This window comes from Halictus rubicundus, chromosome 2 (genome assembly GCF_050948215.1).
Source record: "Halictus rubicundus isolate RS-2024b chromosome 2, iyHalRubi1_principal, whole genome shotgun sequence".
Taxonomy (NCBI): domain Eukaryota; kingdom Metazoa; phylum Arthropoda; class Insecta; order Hymenoptera; family Halictidae; genus Halictus; species Halictus rubicundus.
Genome location: NC_135150.1, coordinates 14507552 through 14524559, shown reverse-complemented (window position 1 = coordinate 14524559; position 17008 = coordinate 14507552). Strand labels below are relative to the sequence as shown.

At 45.4% G+C, this 17008-nt stretch overlaps 1 protein-coding gene across 6 annotated transcripts in view; it reads left to right on the top strand.

Annotated features, from left to right (window-relative positions):
• Positions 1–17008, top strand: part of Nhe2 (Na[+]/H[+] hydrogen exchanger 2) — a 37649-nt gene that overhangs the window by 1670 nt on the left and 18971 nt on the right. For all 6 annotated transcript variants that reach the window (XR_013084531.1, XR_013084530.1, XM_076805456.1 and 3 more), the window contains exons 2-7: positions 5–1119; positions 3381–3644; positions 6733–6929; positions 7897–8153; positions 13571–13788; positions 16411–16613. Coding sequence is in view for 4 of the 6 variants with exons in the window: in XM_076805456.1 (XP_076661571.1) it covers positions 666–1119; positions 3381–3644; positions 6733–6929; positions 7897–8153; positions 13571–13788; positions 16411–16613 (1593 nt within the window). In the remaining 2 variants the exon portion in view is untranslated. The remainder of the gene's footprint in view (positions 1–4; positions 1120–3380; positions 3645–6732; positions 6930–7896; positions 8154–13570; positions 13789–16410; positions 16614–17008) is intronic.

The following is a 17008-nucleotide window of genomic DNA, read 5'->3' as shown; positions in this document are numbered from 1 at the left end:
GTAGGTGTCCGCCGAGGGGTTCGTTGACTCGACCGTAAAATCGTCCAAGGCTGACACCGGAAAGGGTCGCCGGGTGAGACAGATATAGACCGTCGCGACGACGACGCTCATGAGAATCGACCAGCTCCGCGGAGGAGACCTTCGACCACCAAAACACGCGTCCCCGGAGCGAGACCTCCGCAAACTGTGTGGGTGGCAACCATCGGCGAGAACACGACCGAGGCTCTAGGTTTCTATTTGGAGATTGACGTCAAGGCCCCGATAAGAATTGGAAAAATACGGGAGAGCGACACCGATCACCTCGAACCAACCGATCGTCTTCCACGTGTGCGCGATAAAGCGAGAGCGGAGTCTCCGCGAAGCCGTTAGTTTCGGTATCGCGCTATGTAATTAGGCACCGCCTGTGCACTCGAGTCGTCGCCAGCGTGTGCCCAGCCCTCTATAAATCCAGGAACAACGGAGAGCCCTCCGCGCAGGGAGCAGGAAGCGAGGGTGTAACGAGCCGGCGACGAGGGTGAGCACCCCCGGCGACGCGAACAGCGGGAGCCACGGATCCTGCAGCTTCCACGTAGCTGGAGGTCCCTTCTGATGGTACAACGAGTGACTCAGAAACGGTGGCGCAGTCCCCGCCATCAGCATCTCCGGTGTCCACGTGTTACGTCGTCATGGCTCCACGTGCAGCCTTCCCGATGATGGTGCTCGGCCTGCTGATGCTGGCCGCGTGCTGGCCGCGACACGGCCACGCGGCATCCGCCAGGTTCTACGAGACCGTTCCGGAACAACGCATGCCCGCCTACGATTTCACGGTCCACGGGCCGATCGTCGACGAACAGGAGTTCCCGAAGAACCTGAGGGACCCGTATCCGGGAAAGAGTTTCGGCCCGATGGGACCGATCGACGGCTCCCTGCGGGACGACATCTCGTTCCGCAGTTTCTCGGCTGTAAACGACGAGGACGGCCCCGTCGAGTCGCATTTGTCCTCCCAGGTAGGCGAGAGCGACGGGAACAGATTCGAAAGACCAAAGCCCGAGTACCATATCATCGCCGTGGAGTTCCACCGGGTCGAGACCCCGTTCGTCATCGGCATATGGATCTTCTTCGCCAGCATCGCGAAAATAGGTACGGGCACTCGTGGAACTTGACCCGATCCAAAGTCGAGAGCGGCCTCGGCTGAGCGCTTCGCTGCTGGTTTCGTTGGTATCCGCTGCGGTTAGCTCGAACGTTGTTGCGTCCTATGAGGTGACGCGGCCCGGTCGGATTCTGTGGAGCGCGTTCGAGGTCACTTCCTCCATTCCGTGTCACGCCGGGAACGATTTCTGTTTCGGCGAACGCATTGTTCCGATATCGCTGCGCCCGAATTCTCGGCTCTCGCGTAAACGCTCTGTCGTCGTTGTTGTTATTCCAGGAACAGGCGCCGGAAACCTGTTCTGCCGCCGACGGATTTTGGATCCTCGGCGTTGTCCATGTTTTATCGCGACCTTCGGCCCTCTGTTTTGTTTTTATTTCGCGTTCCATCGGACGCGGTCAAAGCGTGACTAGACTCGCAAGGAAAGCCGAACGACACGGTGGAGGGGGGTGACTAGTCGGTAACCTTGACCGAGCAGAATCGATCTCGATCTAACTATAGCAAACATATTTCAGAATTTTCAATAACGACGCGCGGCGTCGCGCCGCGGCTTCGTGAAACGCGCGTATAACAATGGAGCGCCACGGAAATTCGAGCTACCTGACGCTCCTTTTATTCCCAATCACGACCTTTTCAGTCGTGACGTTCAGTTGCTGGCGGCTGGCTGCCAAAATACGTTTCCGTGTTTCCCCATTTTCTTCCCTGGCCACCCGGAGCTGCGTCTTTTTCTCTTTTTTTTTTTTTTTCTTTTCTCGCGAAAACCGATAGTGGCCGTAGGTCACCGGGATAATCGATTCGCTGTACTGAGGACACGGCCGATACAATTCCCGTGTCCTCGTTAGGGATTTGGATTGAATGTTTTTACAATTTGCCAGCGTTTTTCGCGGAATTTTACGAACGTAATTTTAACGATCAAGCACTCACCGAACAATATCCCAGAAAGCTTTTGTTTCTGCAAATCGATAGTGCCGGTGCTCACGGATGATAGTTATGTTTTCTTACTGTTTTTTATATTATTTTTCGGGGAATTTTACCAACGTTAATCTGAATTGTCAGCTCCTTGCTAAACAATGCTCTATTATTTACGAAGCAATGGAAATTACACTATTATTAGACGTCGATAACTCCAAATGGTATTCATACTTCAGAATTATCAACTTTGCACTGAACTTGTTGTTTATAAAGTAATGCAAATTCCACTATTATTAGACATTAGCACTCACAGTATTTTTAACCCTATGCACTCGACTGTCCTCCTTGAGGCACCAAGTACACTGTATACTGTAATTCAAAACAGTTCCTGCATCACTAGATGTCTTTGTGTTCAATAAATTGTTAAACGTTCAAGTGCTGTACGATTAAATGCACGTGACTTCGTATGGAAAAAAAATGAAAAACGTCGTATGTGGACTTTATGCATTTATAATAAAAATTAGTAGATCAAATGCAGAACGGTAAGACCATTTAAAGAATTTAAAAATGTTGTATTGTATTGTATTGTATTGTGTTGTGTTGTATTGTTTTCAACTCTATACAATGATTCTGGAAAGAAACAAATAGTTTATTAAACTATTGGATTGGAACGAAAGCTCGTAGCGTTTTTAAATTAAAATTCAAAGATAAAATTAAGATATTTATTCATATGTTTATTCAATAACATATTTTCCATTCTCTTCTATTACTTTTTGCCATTTTCGAGACAACCTACCATGTTATTAGATAAACCTATGAATACATATCTTAATTTTATCTTTGAATTTTAATTTAAAAACGCTACGAACTTTCGTGCCAACCCAATATTCGTTCCTAGCTATATGCAACGAAAATATTCCAGATTAGATAAAATGTCCGTACTCTGAAGTTAAAATAACCTTGACTGCAAAGAGCTTCTTTCAATGGTTTAAACATTCCGCGTTTCATCGCCACACTTTGCCATAAATGCGCAAAATCCTCGATCCAATAATTACCATCCCTAACAAGTTTTTCACTATTTTCCACAAAAATTCACGATTCGAAGTACGAATCTACCGTTCAGAGATATCTCGAAAAACTGCTATCGCTTACAGAATAATAATGTGAAATCATATACAATATGAAATCGCATTTATTTGATAGTCGTCTGCGAGCAGGTTGATAGAATTTCGCGCGCGGGGGTGTGGGAATCGGGAAGATTCACGACGGGACCGCCAGCAATCGAACGTCCCGAACGAGAACGGTTCCAAGGGAGACCGTTAAGTTACAATTGTACGTGCAGGCTTCCACATGACGCCGAAGCTCAGCAAGATCTTTCCGGAGTCCTGTTTGCTGATCGTTGTCGGCGTCGTCGTTGGTGTCTTACTGTTCCAGGCGAGTAGTGTCCACGTGTCGCCCCTCACCCCCGACACGTTCTTCCTCTACATGCTGCCGCCCATTATCCTGGACGCCGGTTATTTCATGCCGAACCGACTGTTCTTCGACCACCTGGGAACGATACTTCTCTTCGCCGTCGTCGGGACTATATTTAACACGCTGTCGATAGGTAGGTGAAACGGATAAAACGGCACCCGGCGTGTCGTTCCCCCGACGTCACGCGACCGGATTTTTCTTCGACCTTTTATTTTCATTTTTTTTTTTTGTTCACCCCCGTCTATTTCTCTCTCCTTCCCTCCAGCCAGCTTTAATCCGACTCGTTCCCTGGATTAACATCGCGCGCGTTGGCCCGTTTACCTGCTGGTTCCTCTCCTCTCATCTCTTTTTACAGCTGTCCTTTTATTTCTGTTCGACGCCTGCGCAACAGGGACACGCCGCGCACAGGATTATCCGGAAGTTGAAGTCGAATTTCAGTTTGCCCACCTTCTTCCCCCGGATCCCGCTAATTTCTTCCTTTTTAATTGGACGACCCGATGTCGAACCGCTACCCGGCGGCTCGCCCGCCGCGAGTTTATTTTAAATCGCTGTGGAGAATCTCTACGGACTCGAGCGCGACGTTTTACTCGTTATAATTAACCCTTTGACACAAAGAAATGTCTCAGAGACGTTATGCGTTTCCTACGACATTGTGAAGGAAAATATTGATTAATCCTGAACCCTCGTGTGGCGGTTTTAAGAGCTATAAGCGCTCCGTTAAAATTCTTACACTTTAGCAGCGCATTTAAATGATTGAGGAAACGTAGATTTCAATGAAGTGGGCGAAAAAATGTTTAAAATAAAATTCGTGTACAAAGATTCGAATGGACCTAGGGCTGCTGTGGAAACACCCCTTCCAAGGGTTAACTGGGGTCACTCGTGAATAGACTTTGTCCAGTTATGATAAGAATGAGTAAGTAAAATTTGAAACAGTGGACGGATTCAGAGAAATTGAGAACATCGGTGGGTTATTATCAGTTTATTAACATTGTTAGGGAAAGACATTTCTATTTGGCTCGTGTTCCTTTCAAACGATGACATTTTGCATAAGGATCCGTAGTCTAAAAATTGTCCAACTTCGTCAGTTGAATTTCCATTTCATAGTAAAATACAAGTTCAATTTTTAACGTTTACATCGTCAAAAACAAAATATTCGAAGAGATTCGTCTAGCATTAAGCTACGTCCACGCTGAAGCAACAACAGGCGACTTTTAATCGATGTCGCATGCACCTTGAAAAAGTTGAATGTAACCTTGAATGTAACAGGAGGCAACGAGAAGTCGCTCGATGTCGCTTCGGTGTGGACGTAACTTTACATATACATTTTTATCCTTTTCATATAGGATCCTGCCATTCGCGACGATTCTGAAAAGCATTGCACCAATTGAGGCTTAATATTAACAACAAATATCAGCAGCGAACGTGTATGTTGTCATCCCAGGTACACGTGTACAAAAACATTCACTAGCTGTGTCAAATTTCATTTACATCGTATTTCAAGGGGTTATTATTTCAGCCTGTTTGTATCGAAAGCGTCTGCGCTCATTGAGACACGTATAAAAGCATAAATGAAATTTGTTTTTCACAGAGTAACGTTCTCTTCGCCGTACAAAGCTATTAACAGCGGGCCCAGCCATTTCAAAGAGTTCTCCCGACACATATTTACTGCAACGTGTAATGTCCTACGTAATCATCGTGTGGAAATTTACAGTCCGAAAACGTTATCTCTCTCTCTCTGTCTTTCCCTCCCCAGCAACGTTACGCTGTCAATTTTACTGATCAACGAAACTGTTTTCAAGGCAATTTACGATCGGGACTGTGTTCAAAAATACACGGGTCCGGCGCGCAAAACTATTTCGCGTTCTGCATGCGATCGGCTGACGCGCGTTCCGAGATTGCGCAACCGACTCCGTTGCGGGACACGATCGTAACAGAAAATATTTCGTCCTCCAGTCGAAGTTGAAGTTCGATCACCTGTTTCGCACTCGCCCGGACACGGAAGCACTTACGCCGAGTTTCTGGGCTGGTCAAGAGGGAGAACAGTTCGGTCGTTGGTACCGCCCACGCGACTTCTGTTTGCGAATCGCGAGAACGCGTGGTCGTCGTTGCGAAACCCGATGACGTTTTCTTCCATACGACGCGAAACGGGCATATGTCCGCGATAATTAAAGACCTGTCGCGAGTTTCGGCGAAACCCGTTATTATTAACGATGAACGTCCGCCGAGGAGAATTTTCTGGGACACGGGCCGATTTAAAAATCGTCGAGGTCGCGTTCCGCGACGCTTGTCCAATTTTCGTCTTGCGATCATTTCCTCCTCCTCCTCCTCCACCTCGATGCATATTTTTCTTTTCTTTTTACCCTCGTCCTTTGTTCCGGGATATTTTGCTCGATTATCGGAAACGCACCGGAATGTGTCGATGAACTTTGAAAGAGAATCGACGCATTCACGTTGATATCTTCCTATCAATCGGCGGAGCTTTATTTTACCAAATAATGGCCAGCCTCGATGAGTATCGGAAGCTTTATATTTGCATTGTTCCGAGCAGTATTGTCGCCGGCTTTCAATTCCGCCCCGATCCTGATCAAGAACGTTAGACAAATTACCTAAACCCGTAACCGACGACGATACTCTGTGCTCGTACTAATTAATCTCGAATCCGTCGCTGATAGCTGTTTACCGATACGCATCTCGAGCGTGTTCGATCGACGATAAAAAAATCTCCGGCTCGATTCCAGCGACTCGAAACCAGTTCTCCCAATCCGAAGTTATCCGGTATCTTCGTCCACCGAGATTCCACGCGCAGATAACATTAATGAAATTACGGGAATAAGAATATCCTCGGATTCGTTATCGACGCTGAGATCGTTTGGAGTAATTAGCATTGTTCGACTTCTTAACTCTTTCCAATTCGATTTCTTCAATCTGTTTCGAGATATTTGCTCGTAGACTGCGGATTTTACGCGTTTATAGACACCATTGGATTGGTCAAATACAAAACTGTAAAGACATTGTTTGTTAAAATTTTTAGAAGAGTAAATACACTTTTGTTTAACTTCTGTTTTCTACAATTGACTCGGACAGTTTATTTATCACATCGGAGTGGACCAGGAGATTTACGATTCAGCAGGTCCGACAGAGGATTTGAAAGGGTTAACTCTGAAACGGTTCCAGCTGATTAACGAGAGGGCTTTTGTTTAGTCGTTAACGTTTATTTCCAGGCGCATCGCTATGGGTGTTAGGCAAAATCGGCCTGTACGGCTGCGAGACACCGCTCCTGGATATGTTCCTCTTCTCCGCGCTGATCAGTGCCGTGGATCCTGTCGCCGTGTTAGCCGTCTTCGAGGAAATCCATGTGAACGAGATCCTCTACATTGTGGTTTTCGGAGAGAGTCTATTAAACGACGCCGTTACCGTCGTGAGTATCCGCCTGTTCTAAAAAGAACGTCGTACCGAAACACTTCATGCTGATCCCGGTGATAACGATCGATCTCAATCAAAGCCACGGTATATAATCGTAGATAAAACTAGCTTGCACAACTATAAACCTCAGAACGAGATCGTATAGAAGATTAAATTCTGCACACTCGAACTGAACTCTTGTTGGTGCCATTTTTGTCCAAGCATAAGAAATGAAACGACATCGTTTAAAATTATTACTTATTCATTTAATGAGTAAAAAGAAAAATATTGAAATCTAGTCAATTATTAATGCATTGTGATTCATATTTGTGGTTACAATTAGAAGTTCCTTCGAACTAACCTCTTACGGGTGCCATTTTCATCCAAGCATAAGATATGAAACGATGTCATTTAAAATTATTACATATTCATGTAACCAATAGAAAGGAGAGTATTGAAACCTAGAAAATTATTAATGCAATACGATTAATATTTGTGGTGAGTGGTTACAACTACCAGTTCCTTCGAACTAACCTGTTATAGGTGCCATTTTCATCCAAGCATAAGAAATGAAACGACACCATTTAAGACTATTACCTATTCGTTTAACCAATAAAAAGAAAAGTACTGAAATCTAGCAAATTATTAATGCTTTACGATTAATGTTCGTGGCAAGCGGATACAGCTAGCAATGCATAGATAGCGGCCATTTTGGTGTCGACAGCACGCGTGTGCAAAGAATATTCAAATTCAATTCACCGGGACATATTTGTATCGACTTTTTGATGGATGGACCATTAATAATGCATTAGCGTGCGAAAGAATGCGAGCTCGAAGAAATGTCCGTGCAGAAGATAATTAATAAGACGTCCTTGACTCGAGCGAACTCTTCCGATTTCGCTTATGGCTTTAGAATCCGGCGTGCAACCGCGGTCAAATCGCTCGATTAGCCACGCATGTCGTCACTTTTTAATGACCCGCAGGTGCTATACCACATGTTCGAGGCGTACAGCGAGATGGGACCTTCGAGAATCCTTTACACGGACTTACTGTCGGGCCTGGCTTCGTTCTTCGTCGTGGCCATCGGTGGTACCATAATCGGCGTGATATGGGGCTTCGCGACTGGCTTTGTCACCAGGTTCACTCATCAAGTCCGAGTGATCGAGCCGATCTTCATATTCGTTATGGCGTATCTGGCCTACCTGAACGCTGAGATTTTCCACATGTCGAGCATCCTGGCGTGAGTACAATCTGTCCGTCTGTCCCAGTCATTTGTATGTTTTGCAACAGAAAGCACTTTCGCAATAGCCTAACAAGAAACGAGAGAAACACGAACGTGCCGGGTAAAGAATCTCTCCTGTCAAGTTTCAATCACCTTTCGCAACAAAAAGCAATTTTATAATAGTTTGTCATTCGAGAAAAAATTTGTTTGACCCTCGTACGTAGACTCATGCTTGAAATATAGGATAATACCTGACTCTTTACACTTTGAATCAATAAACTATGATTCATTTATGTCACATCTTACAAAGTACATCTTACAGCACATGCAGAAAGAAATCAAATGTTTTATAAGTGTTTAAAACAGGAAATATTCATCCTGAGGGACGTATGTGGGTCCAAAAAATCCCCTTGTAACTTTTATTTCTTTAATTCTAGTTATATATGTATTAATGTTTTATAAGTACTTTGTGCGCAGCTATTTTAACCCTCAGTACTCTGAGCATTTTTCTTATGCCGTCGGCAACCATAATACAGTGAATCTCTTGAAAAATTTTATCGTGTAAAGAGAAAACTGAAAATATGAATTTATTTGGTTTATTTTGGTACAAACAAAAATGGTACTTGTATTATTACTGTTGAGTAGAAGATTACGACTGCCCCTACAGCGTCGCCAAGGGGGTGGAAAGACAGCTCACAATGATTTTCCGTGTAGATTAGAAAATGTCGCAAGTCGCCCAATTATTTCGTGCATTTTGCTGCACCGTGAACGCAACACTGGGGGCTGTTATGATATTTCCCTGATTCGCACCTATGAGCGCGCGCCGCGCACGTGTCCGCCATCGCCAGGGGTGTATAAACGAGCGGGAATGCATTTCTAGACACCCCCAATTATGTGTCGCAATAAATTTGAGAAACGGCCTGGGCGATTCTCACGCGATTTATCGCATATATTTACCGAAAAGTGCATGTTCGCCGGCAATAGCGAGCAGACGATCGGCGTGCTTTTAATCAGCTTCTAAAACTAGTTAATTACCCTTTACTGCAGTCAATTATAAACAAAGTTGGCGAGCACCTTTAATATCGAACCCCGTGGCCGTATCGCCGGTGAAAGAAAAGTTTTACGAAGATTCCTCCCCTGGATCACTTACCTTTTCCTTTTTTCTCTCTCTCTCTTTCTTTCTCTCTCGTAATTAATAATTACCCGTCGATTTGTAGAGCCGGGCCGCGGCCCTGGTTCTTCACCCTTATCAATATAATTGAAAGCTATCCGTAAATCCTTTAAAGCCTCGCCGATCGCCGCGCCGCGCGCCGTTCTCGTTAAAGTCTATTATTTACACGTTTCTCGGCGAAGTCGGACCCGGCGATGATCGATCACGACGCGAAGTACGTCCGATGTAATAACTGTTCAAATATGCTTACCCTGTAATCGACCGTTCTTGCTCGGCCCAGTCGATTTTTATCTATATATCGTTAAACGGAATACGCGGTCTGTTTGATTGTTAAACAGACGGATTTCGAATGTGTTTCGCCGTCGTTGTTTAACCAATTCGCTGCCGCGCGAGACCGCCCTCCCGCCCTCTTAACCGTTTTGTTTACCCGGACGGTTAAGATATAGTGCGCGCCAAGGACATTCGAACCTGATTACACCGCGGGGCTGGAAAAATGCAACAGCCAACTGTCGCAATCGTCACTGCAAACAGAACGTTTGACCTTTACTGCAGCCCCGACGGCTTGCTACGGAGTTAACCCTTCGCACTCAAACAGTCGCACTGAAACGATATTAAACTTCACCGCACTGTCATTTGATACAATTCTTACGTCACTAATTGCAGGTCTGCTAATAAATTGCTAGATTCCTGTTTAACGCTAGGAGGACTAAATTACGGGGCACTAAAACCGACTATTTTATATTACTTTATAAAACATAACAGAAATGTATCTGTCCAAATTTTTAGTCATTTTTTTTTATAACATATACCCAAAGGTATAAATTTGTTGAATAATTCCTCATGGATGGAATTTTAGAGTCCCAGTGAACGTAAATTAAAAATATCGGAAAACGACCAATAAATAAACTGTGACGGGCGAGGCAAAATTAATTTTTACTAAATTGGACATAAAAAAAAATATTCTTAAATAGAACAGCACAAAAACGGGAAATAAATTGAGGGCCACGAATTAAATTGGACACCCGATATCAACGATATAATTTTTAATTTTTGAGAATCGCCAACACAAGTCTTGTAATAATAACATTCTGATCGAATATTTTCCGTCGGCGATAGAAGCAGTTTCCGTCGACTTAGAGACGGCACGTTGGGTTCGGAGCCTTAAACTTTGATTGCCGCGGAATACAAATGTTTCAGTTGCTCAAACGTCGGCTCTCCCCCTCTTTCCCACCCTTCCTCCCGTCGCGAATGACTTGCCAGTTTCTGATTTCTACGAATATCTTATTACGAAGCCGCGCCTCGATTTCTGAAAATTTATTCGCGGTGAAGTTGCGCGAGGGCCCGGGGTCGATTCCCTTAAAGTTCCGCCGCCGTAAATTTATACCATTCGAACTTCCGGGGTGCCTCATATTTTCATCAACTCACCTTCGAACCGTAATAGTTGTCGAGGAGAAGTTCCCGCGTTAAGTTCCTCGATCAGAGGAGCGCCGCGCGTCTGCCTTATGCATAATTCATCGTTTCTTCGACAACAACGTAGTAGTAATGGACAATGCAACACGGAGTTTCCAATATTTCGCGTCTCTCACGCGTCCGAGAACTTTCGACTAGAAGAAATGAAAGTCACGTCCCGTGCAAGGGAGAACCGACGGAACCCGGTCGACAACCCCTTGCACCACTTTATCGCGCGATAGATAAGACTCAACAAAATTTCCGAAATGTTTCTTCCAAAAATGTTGACTTAATTTCCTAAAATTCGCGAATCAGAGAACGCTCTAACGCAGGGTTACTTAACCTTTTTTCCGCCGCGAGCCACACCACGGCCCCACCATTCGCCAATATATCGTCATAAATTTGAAGCTGCAAAATATGAAAGAAAATCTTAAATCCAATGGTAAAGTACACTTACAAATTTTTCAGAACCATCTGTTCCTCCCTCGGATCCACAGCACACTATTATTGACTAATTGAACCACAATCACTGAACTCTAGACAACACGCTTAACGAAATCGTGACAGCGAACGAGTTACTCCGACGACGAGAAAAATAATACTGTGATTTCTCGTGACGGTCAAGTTATACTAGGCAGGTCAGACGCCGTGGGTGTATAAACACTAGATACAGAAACAGGGGATTCCGGGAAACATGGTCGGCAACTCTGCCGCCAGAATTTCTTTACCTTAGTTTTGTATCCAGCATTTATAGACCCTCAGCGTCTGACCTGCCTAGCATAACCTGACCGTAACACGTCTGTGGGAGTGACGCGGTTAAAATCGCAGTGTTATTTTGTTCATGGTCGGAGTAACTTGTTCTCGTTCGCTGTCGCGATTTCCTAAACTGTGTTCGTATAGTGTAGGCTCCGCAAGACGGGGACAATTATTCGGACGTATTCACGCGAGTCCATAATAGTGTGCTGTGTTTCTTACGGAGGAACAGATGATTCTGAAAAATTTGTAAGTGTACTTTACATTAGTATTTTATCATGTAGGCTTAGTATTCGTATGTATAACATTGGATACATTGTTCTTTCATATTTCTTTCATATTTTGGCAGGGTGACAATGATTACTTCGTTTGTCTCGAGGCACGCACACGATTATGTCCCGGTTCGTCGACACGGTCTCAGGTGGACTGTAGTAAAGGGTGTCCCAAAATGACCTGACAATTTAAATTGCTCGCCATTTTTTTGTGGCGAACATAGAGTACTAATCTTTGACAACTGGCATCGGGAAGTACTGAGGTTTAGTCATGGAGAATTGCACGATCGAGCAACGCATAGTTTCTTTTCTCGATATATAGAAGGTATTGATGTAAAAAAAACTTTAACACCCTGGGACGGTTGATTATTATTTTGTATACACCCTGTACACTTGACATAAATCATTTTCCGTGACGGAGGAAAGTTGGAAATGTGCAGAATCATTTTGACATTCAATTGTTTCAAGCTCCCGGGGAGGTGCAATTAGTATTACGGTTATTTAAGGGTATTCCGAAGTAGAAACTTCACGCCGAATGGTATGGTTTGGATGGCTTCAAAGTTTCGAGCTCTAATTTCTACAGAGCTCTTGCATTCACTGCGTATTAACGAGTCCCTTAAGGGGTATTTTCGTAGTACCCGAGAAACATATTAATTAATTTCGCTATACTTGGTTATTAAGAAGATGCTCGCATTAAATGCAGCCCCCTTAATGCACCGCGAGCCGCGTAAAATTACTCGAGAAAAAATCGAGCACGATCCGACAGAGAAACGCACGATATTGAAACGGTAAAATGGCCAAGAAACGATTTCGAACAGTGAAGAAAACTCTGAGACAATAAATGCATCGACCCACGCGAGTCCTCGCAGCTTCTATTTCAACGGGGTGTGGTTTCAACCCCTGCAGAAATTCCCGTTGACATTTAGTTCACGTTTGACGTATTAACCCCCGTGCGTCCCTCATTTTCCCAACTTAATCTGTCCCTTGGTATTAAATCGACGCGATAATGAAAAATCACTATGACGGAAGGATGAACGATCAAAATTGTAAATTTCTACGAACTACGGATCCCCACAACTTGCTATACGATTTTTTCAGTCATTTGACTAAAGAATGAGAGAAGTAACTATTATAGTAATACAATATTCACCGTGAAAGTTTTGTCTCGAGTTTATGGTACACAAAACTGCGAAAAACAAAATCGTCGAAGTTGCTGTAACAAGTGTTACAAAAAGATGTAGATAAATAAATCTTGCACGATTATTTTTGACAAAACAATCCTTCTAAAATCGGAAATTTACTGCGCCGATGCTTTCCGGAGCCATTTTCAGAAGCAGTGGGAAATCCGTCAATTTGACTGGTGTGAAGGATGAGGGTTAAAATAGAATGCCGGCGATCGTAAGTGTTTTCCGACTTTATATTTCACGAAGTTGATCAGCCCGGCTAACGAGGGTCCCACGTAAGACGTGTCCCCCCCCCCCCCCCCGTAAATCTCTCGGCAGGGATGTTCGTGTTATAACCGCAGACCAAGAGAGAGAGAGAGAGAGAGAGAGAGAGAGAGAGAGAGGGAGGGAGGAAGGGAGGAAGGGACAGAGAGCGCCCTCGTCCCCTAACACCGTGAACATCGATTTTGTAAACGCCGCGCCGTCCCGGATCGTATGTCCGAATTAATTTCGACGGCGTTTAGGAAACGGCGCGAGACGATCGATAACTCGAGTTTCCCGAGCTCGCACGCGTCCTCTCCCCTAGTTTCCACCCACCCCCTATTATCCGTGGCCTCTTTATCGCAGGATCACCTTCTGCGGCATTACCATGAAGAACTACGTGGAAGCCAATATATCGCACAAGTCGCACACCACCGTCAAATATACGATGAAAATGCTGTCGAGCGGATCCGAGACCATTATATTCATGTTCCTCGGCGTGGCCACCGTGAACAACGCCCACAACTGGAACACATGGTTTGTCCTCACGACCATCGTCTTCTGCTCGGTCTATCGGATCGTCGGTGAGTTCTACCCAGCAAACTGCACGCCGCTTACGCGCGAAAACTAGTCGCTTTAACGTGCCGTGAACTTTATAGCCTGCTTTTCTAAAGACCTATTTAGAATAGCTGTCCACCACACTCTAACCGCTATAGGCTCTTTCCACACGAGCCACTGGGGACGGCTGAACAGCTATTGTACTATCATTGATGCATCCAGGACTTGTTTCCACCAAAAACAATAATTTTCACCGATTGAGATCGCACGCTATTCCTTTTCTGTATGAACACTGGAACTAACGGCCGCTAAACTGACGTATCGTTTCGTGTTAGTGACATGATTTATACAGATTTCATACTGTTATTGACGCTTCTCCGGGTAAATGATGCGAACAGATAATTTATTGCTGTGAACGATAAAAGTTTGCGACACATTTTTCTTTTTTCGTATTTTTAGTATTTCAGAAAGGCGAAGAATCGTGTGGTATTTCCTCGTCTGGCCACGGTTGTAACGTATCAAAGACGATTTTACGTTGACAAACGTATAAAAAGAAAGTTGTCACTAGCATACATCTTCTTTGTTGCTCGCAGTCGATTCAAAAGCACGGTTCTGCCGAGAATCGCAGGAGCGCAGGAACGTTAAACCTTTTTAAACATTTCCCCGCGCCCAGGTTTTTAAGATTAGCCGCGTACTGTGAAGGCATAAAGCCGGCAGTGTAATAATTACGTTCAAAGTCGAGTTCCAGGCTCGAGTTCAAGTATAAAGGAAAACACGAAAATTTGAATAAAACCAGCGGCGCGCAGCCGGAGCGAATGTAGACCGGCAGCGGAATGTCAAAGGTAGTGATGGAAAAGATAAAATGAAGGCCGGTCGTGTTTGTCGCGGAGAAATTTTCCCCGAAGATCAAAGTTTAGTATTATTAAAACTGGTTTAACTTTGATAGGACTGTGCCGGCGTCTTCGCCGGGTCGCTAAACCTCTCGCACAGAGGACGACGTCGACGGCGCCGCCATCTTGAAGATTGCAGACACAGATATTCTCTCCTCGGTTGAACACCATTATTTGATTGAACATTTGTCTTTGATGTTACATCGGTTCTTTTTTCTCTCCATATTATCTTCCGCCCCGTGTCCCCTAAGGACACCCTGTGGACTCAAACAGTGAATTCTTTTTGATCTTCCGAGTACAGAGCGAAGGAAAGAGAGAGATAGGGGAAGGGAGGGGGAGTCTTTCCGCGGAATTTCCTCGTAAGATTAATAACAGCGTTCTCTCCGCTCCGTGAATTAATTATCCCGTCCGTGCGATCATTTTGACGCACAAAAGACGCTCGTTCCCGATCGACGGGAAACAAGCTTTTACGAGCGGCTTCGTGTCGGATCGTTTGATCCTGTTTTTCGGAATCGCTCACCGAGACCCCTCGAGTACAAGGTCGTGCGGCGGTTAGGGACACGACTCCGCGGGTGCTCGGGGAAAACCCCTAATCGCGTCGTTCGAATCAATACAGCCACTCGCGAGGATGTGTAATGCCTGCCGCGCGATTCAGACGAGTTCGACTTGCTAATGGTATTACCGGATAAGGGACTTAAGCTAAACCAATCACCGCTTATCGTGTGTCACTTACCGGTTACGGGATTGTGCCAAGAATATCGTTTCTTATAGTCGGATCCTCGGGCCGCGGCGCCGTCGCCGTTGCCGACAAGGACGGCGGCTAGCGACGATAGTTCGAGGACCGTCTCTCTGGCACGGGGTCAGGGGGGGTGGTGGTGGAGGGGGACATGTTTTATGCATTTTCGAACGATTTTCGGGGAAATTTTCCACCAAGATTCACCGTGGGAGGAGCGAATAGAGAGTTTATTCGAAGAGGTTCGGGCTCGGCACCGGCTATATATTAGCTTATCGGCATGCAATATATACGGGATGTCTTCGGATTAATATAAAAAGTTGTTTTTAGAGCAGCACAGCCCGCCGACTGCGGTTATTGCCAGGGAAACGCGAGAGGGACTTCGGATCGTATTCGTATAATGCGATTCTAAGGACGTTTTTTTATCGTTTTCATAAAAGTGTCATAAGCATTTATGAGATACAGAAGAGAGGTCGGATAATAATATATACGGGCGAGAAAGTGCCGTCGAACGGTGCCGCAGAACGAAACGTTCCCAATATTAAAGGGGGAGATTAGGATGATCTAATCCGTGTCGCTGTCGCGCGAGCAAACCGAGACGTGGCGACGGTGGTGTGTGTTTCCGACTTTTCTCCGGAAAATTCGGTAAACGGTTTTCGTCGCTGGTATTCACGGTTGTGCGTCCCAAAGCGACAACCGCTATCGGGACACGGGGACGGTTTCGGTCAGCGAGGGAGGAGAACAAAGGGACAAAAGTTCCGCTGCTTCGCTATTCAAGGCGTTTCGGCGTCTCTTAAGTTACGAAATCTCGGGAGACTTAAAAGGATTCGTCCCTCCTTCCGCAACCATCAGTCCGCATCGCGGATTACTGTCACTGACTTACGGCTTCTCGATTCTACTGACAGTTTGCCGGTAAATTGTCCGGCGCGACGGAGACAACGACGACGCCCGGATTGAAAAATTCACGAAGGCCGCGTCGTCGGCTGGAACGAGCCCTAACGAAAATCATTAATTGTTTGTTGCAGGCGTGATCGTGCTGTCCGCCGTGGCGAACCAGTTCCGTTTGCACAAACTGGAGAGGGTGGAGAAATTCGTGATGTCCTATGGCGGTTTAAGGGGCGCCGTCGCGTTCGCTCTGGTGCTCCTGATCGACCCGAGGCACGTACCCCTGCAGCCAATGTTCGTCACCACCACCATCGCTGTCATCTACTTCACCGTGTTCATTCAGGTAACCGAACTTTTCGCTTCGGACAGAGATAACGGGGGGGGGGAGAGGGGACACTGTGCGGAAGGACAAATATTGTAGCATTATCTGAGCAAACAGCCGGTGTCGCCTTTCCCAAGCTGTCCAGCTGCCAGCTATGGTCAAAGGGACGTCGAAGGGTTAAAGATATGAACCCCCTGTCACACGCTATCGACCCAGGCCCCCGAGAAAAACGAAATATTCGACCAGCATTCAATTCTGACTCTTACCTCTCTCTTAAAAATATTACACTCCTATTAATACAGGCTCCGTTCGAAATGATAATTATGAATCTAATTCGTTGGAATCAGATCACGCAATATCAGGAAACGAATGGTTAATTTTGTTAGCGAAAGTGGATCAGGCAATTCTGTGGTTGG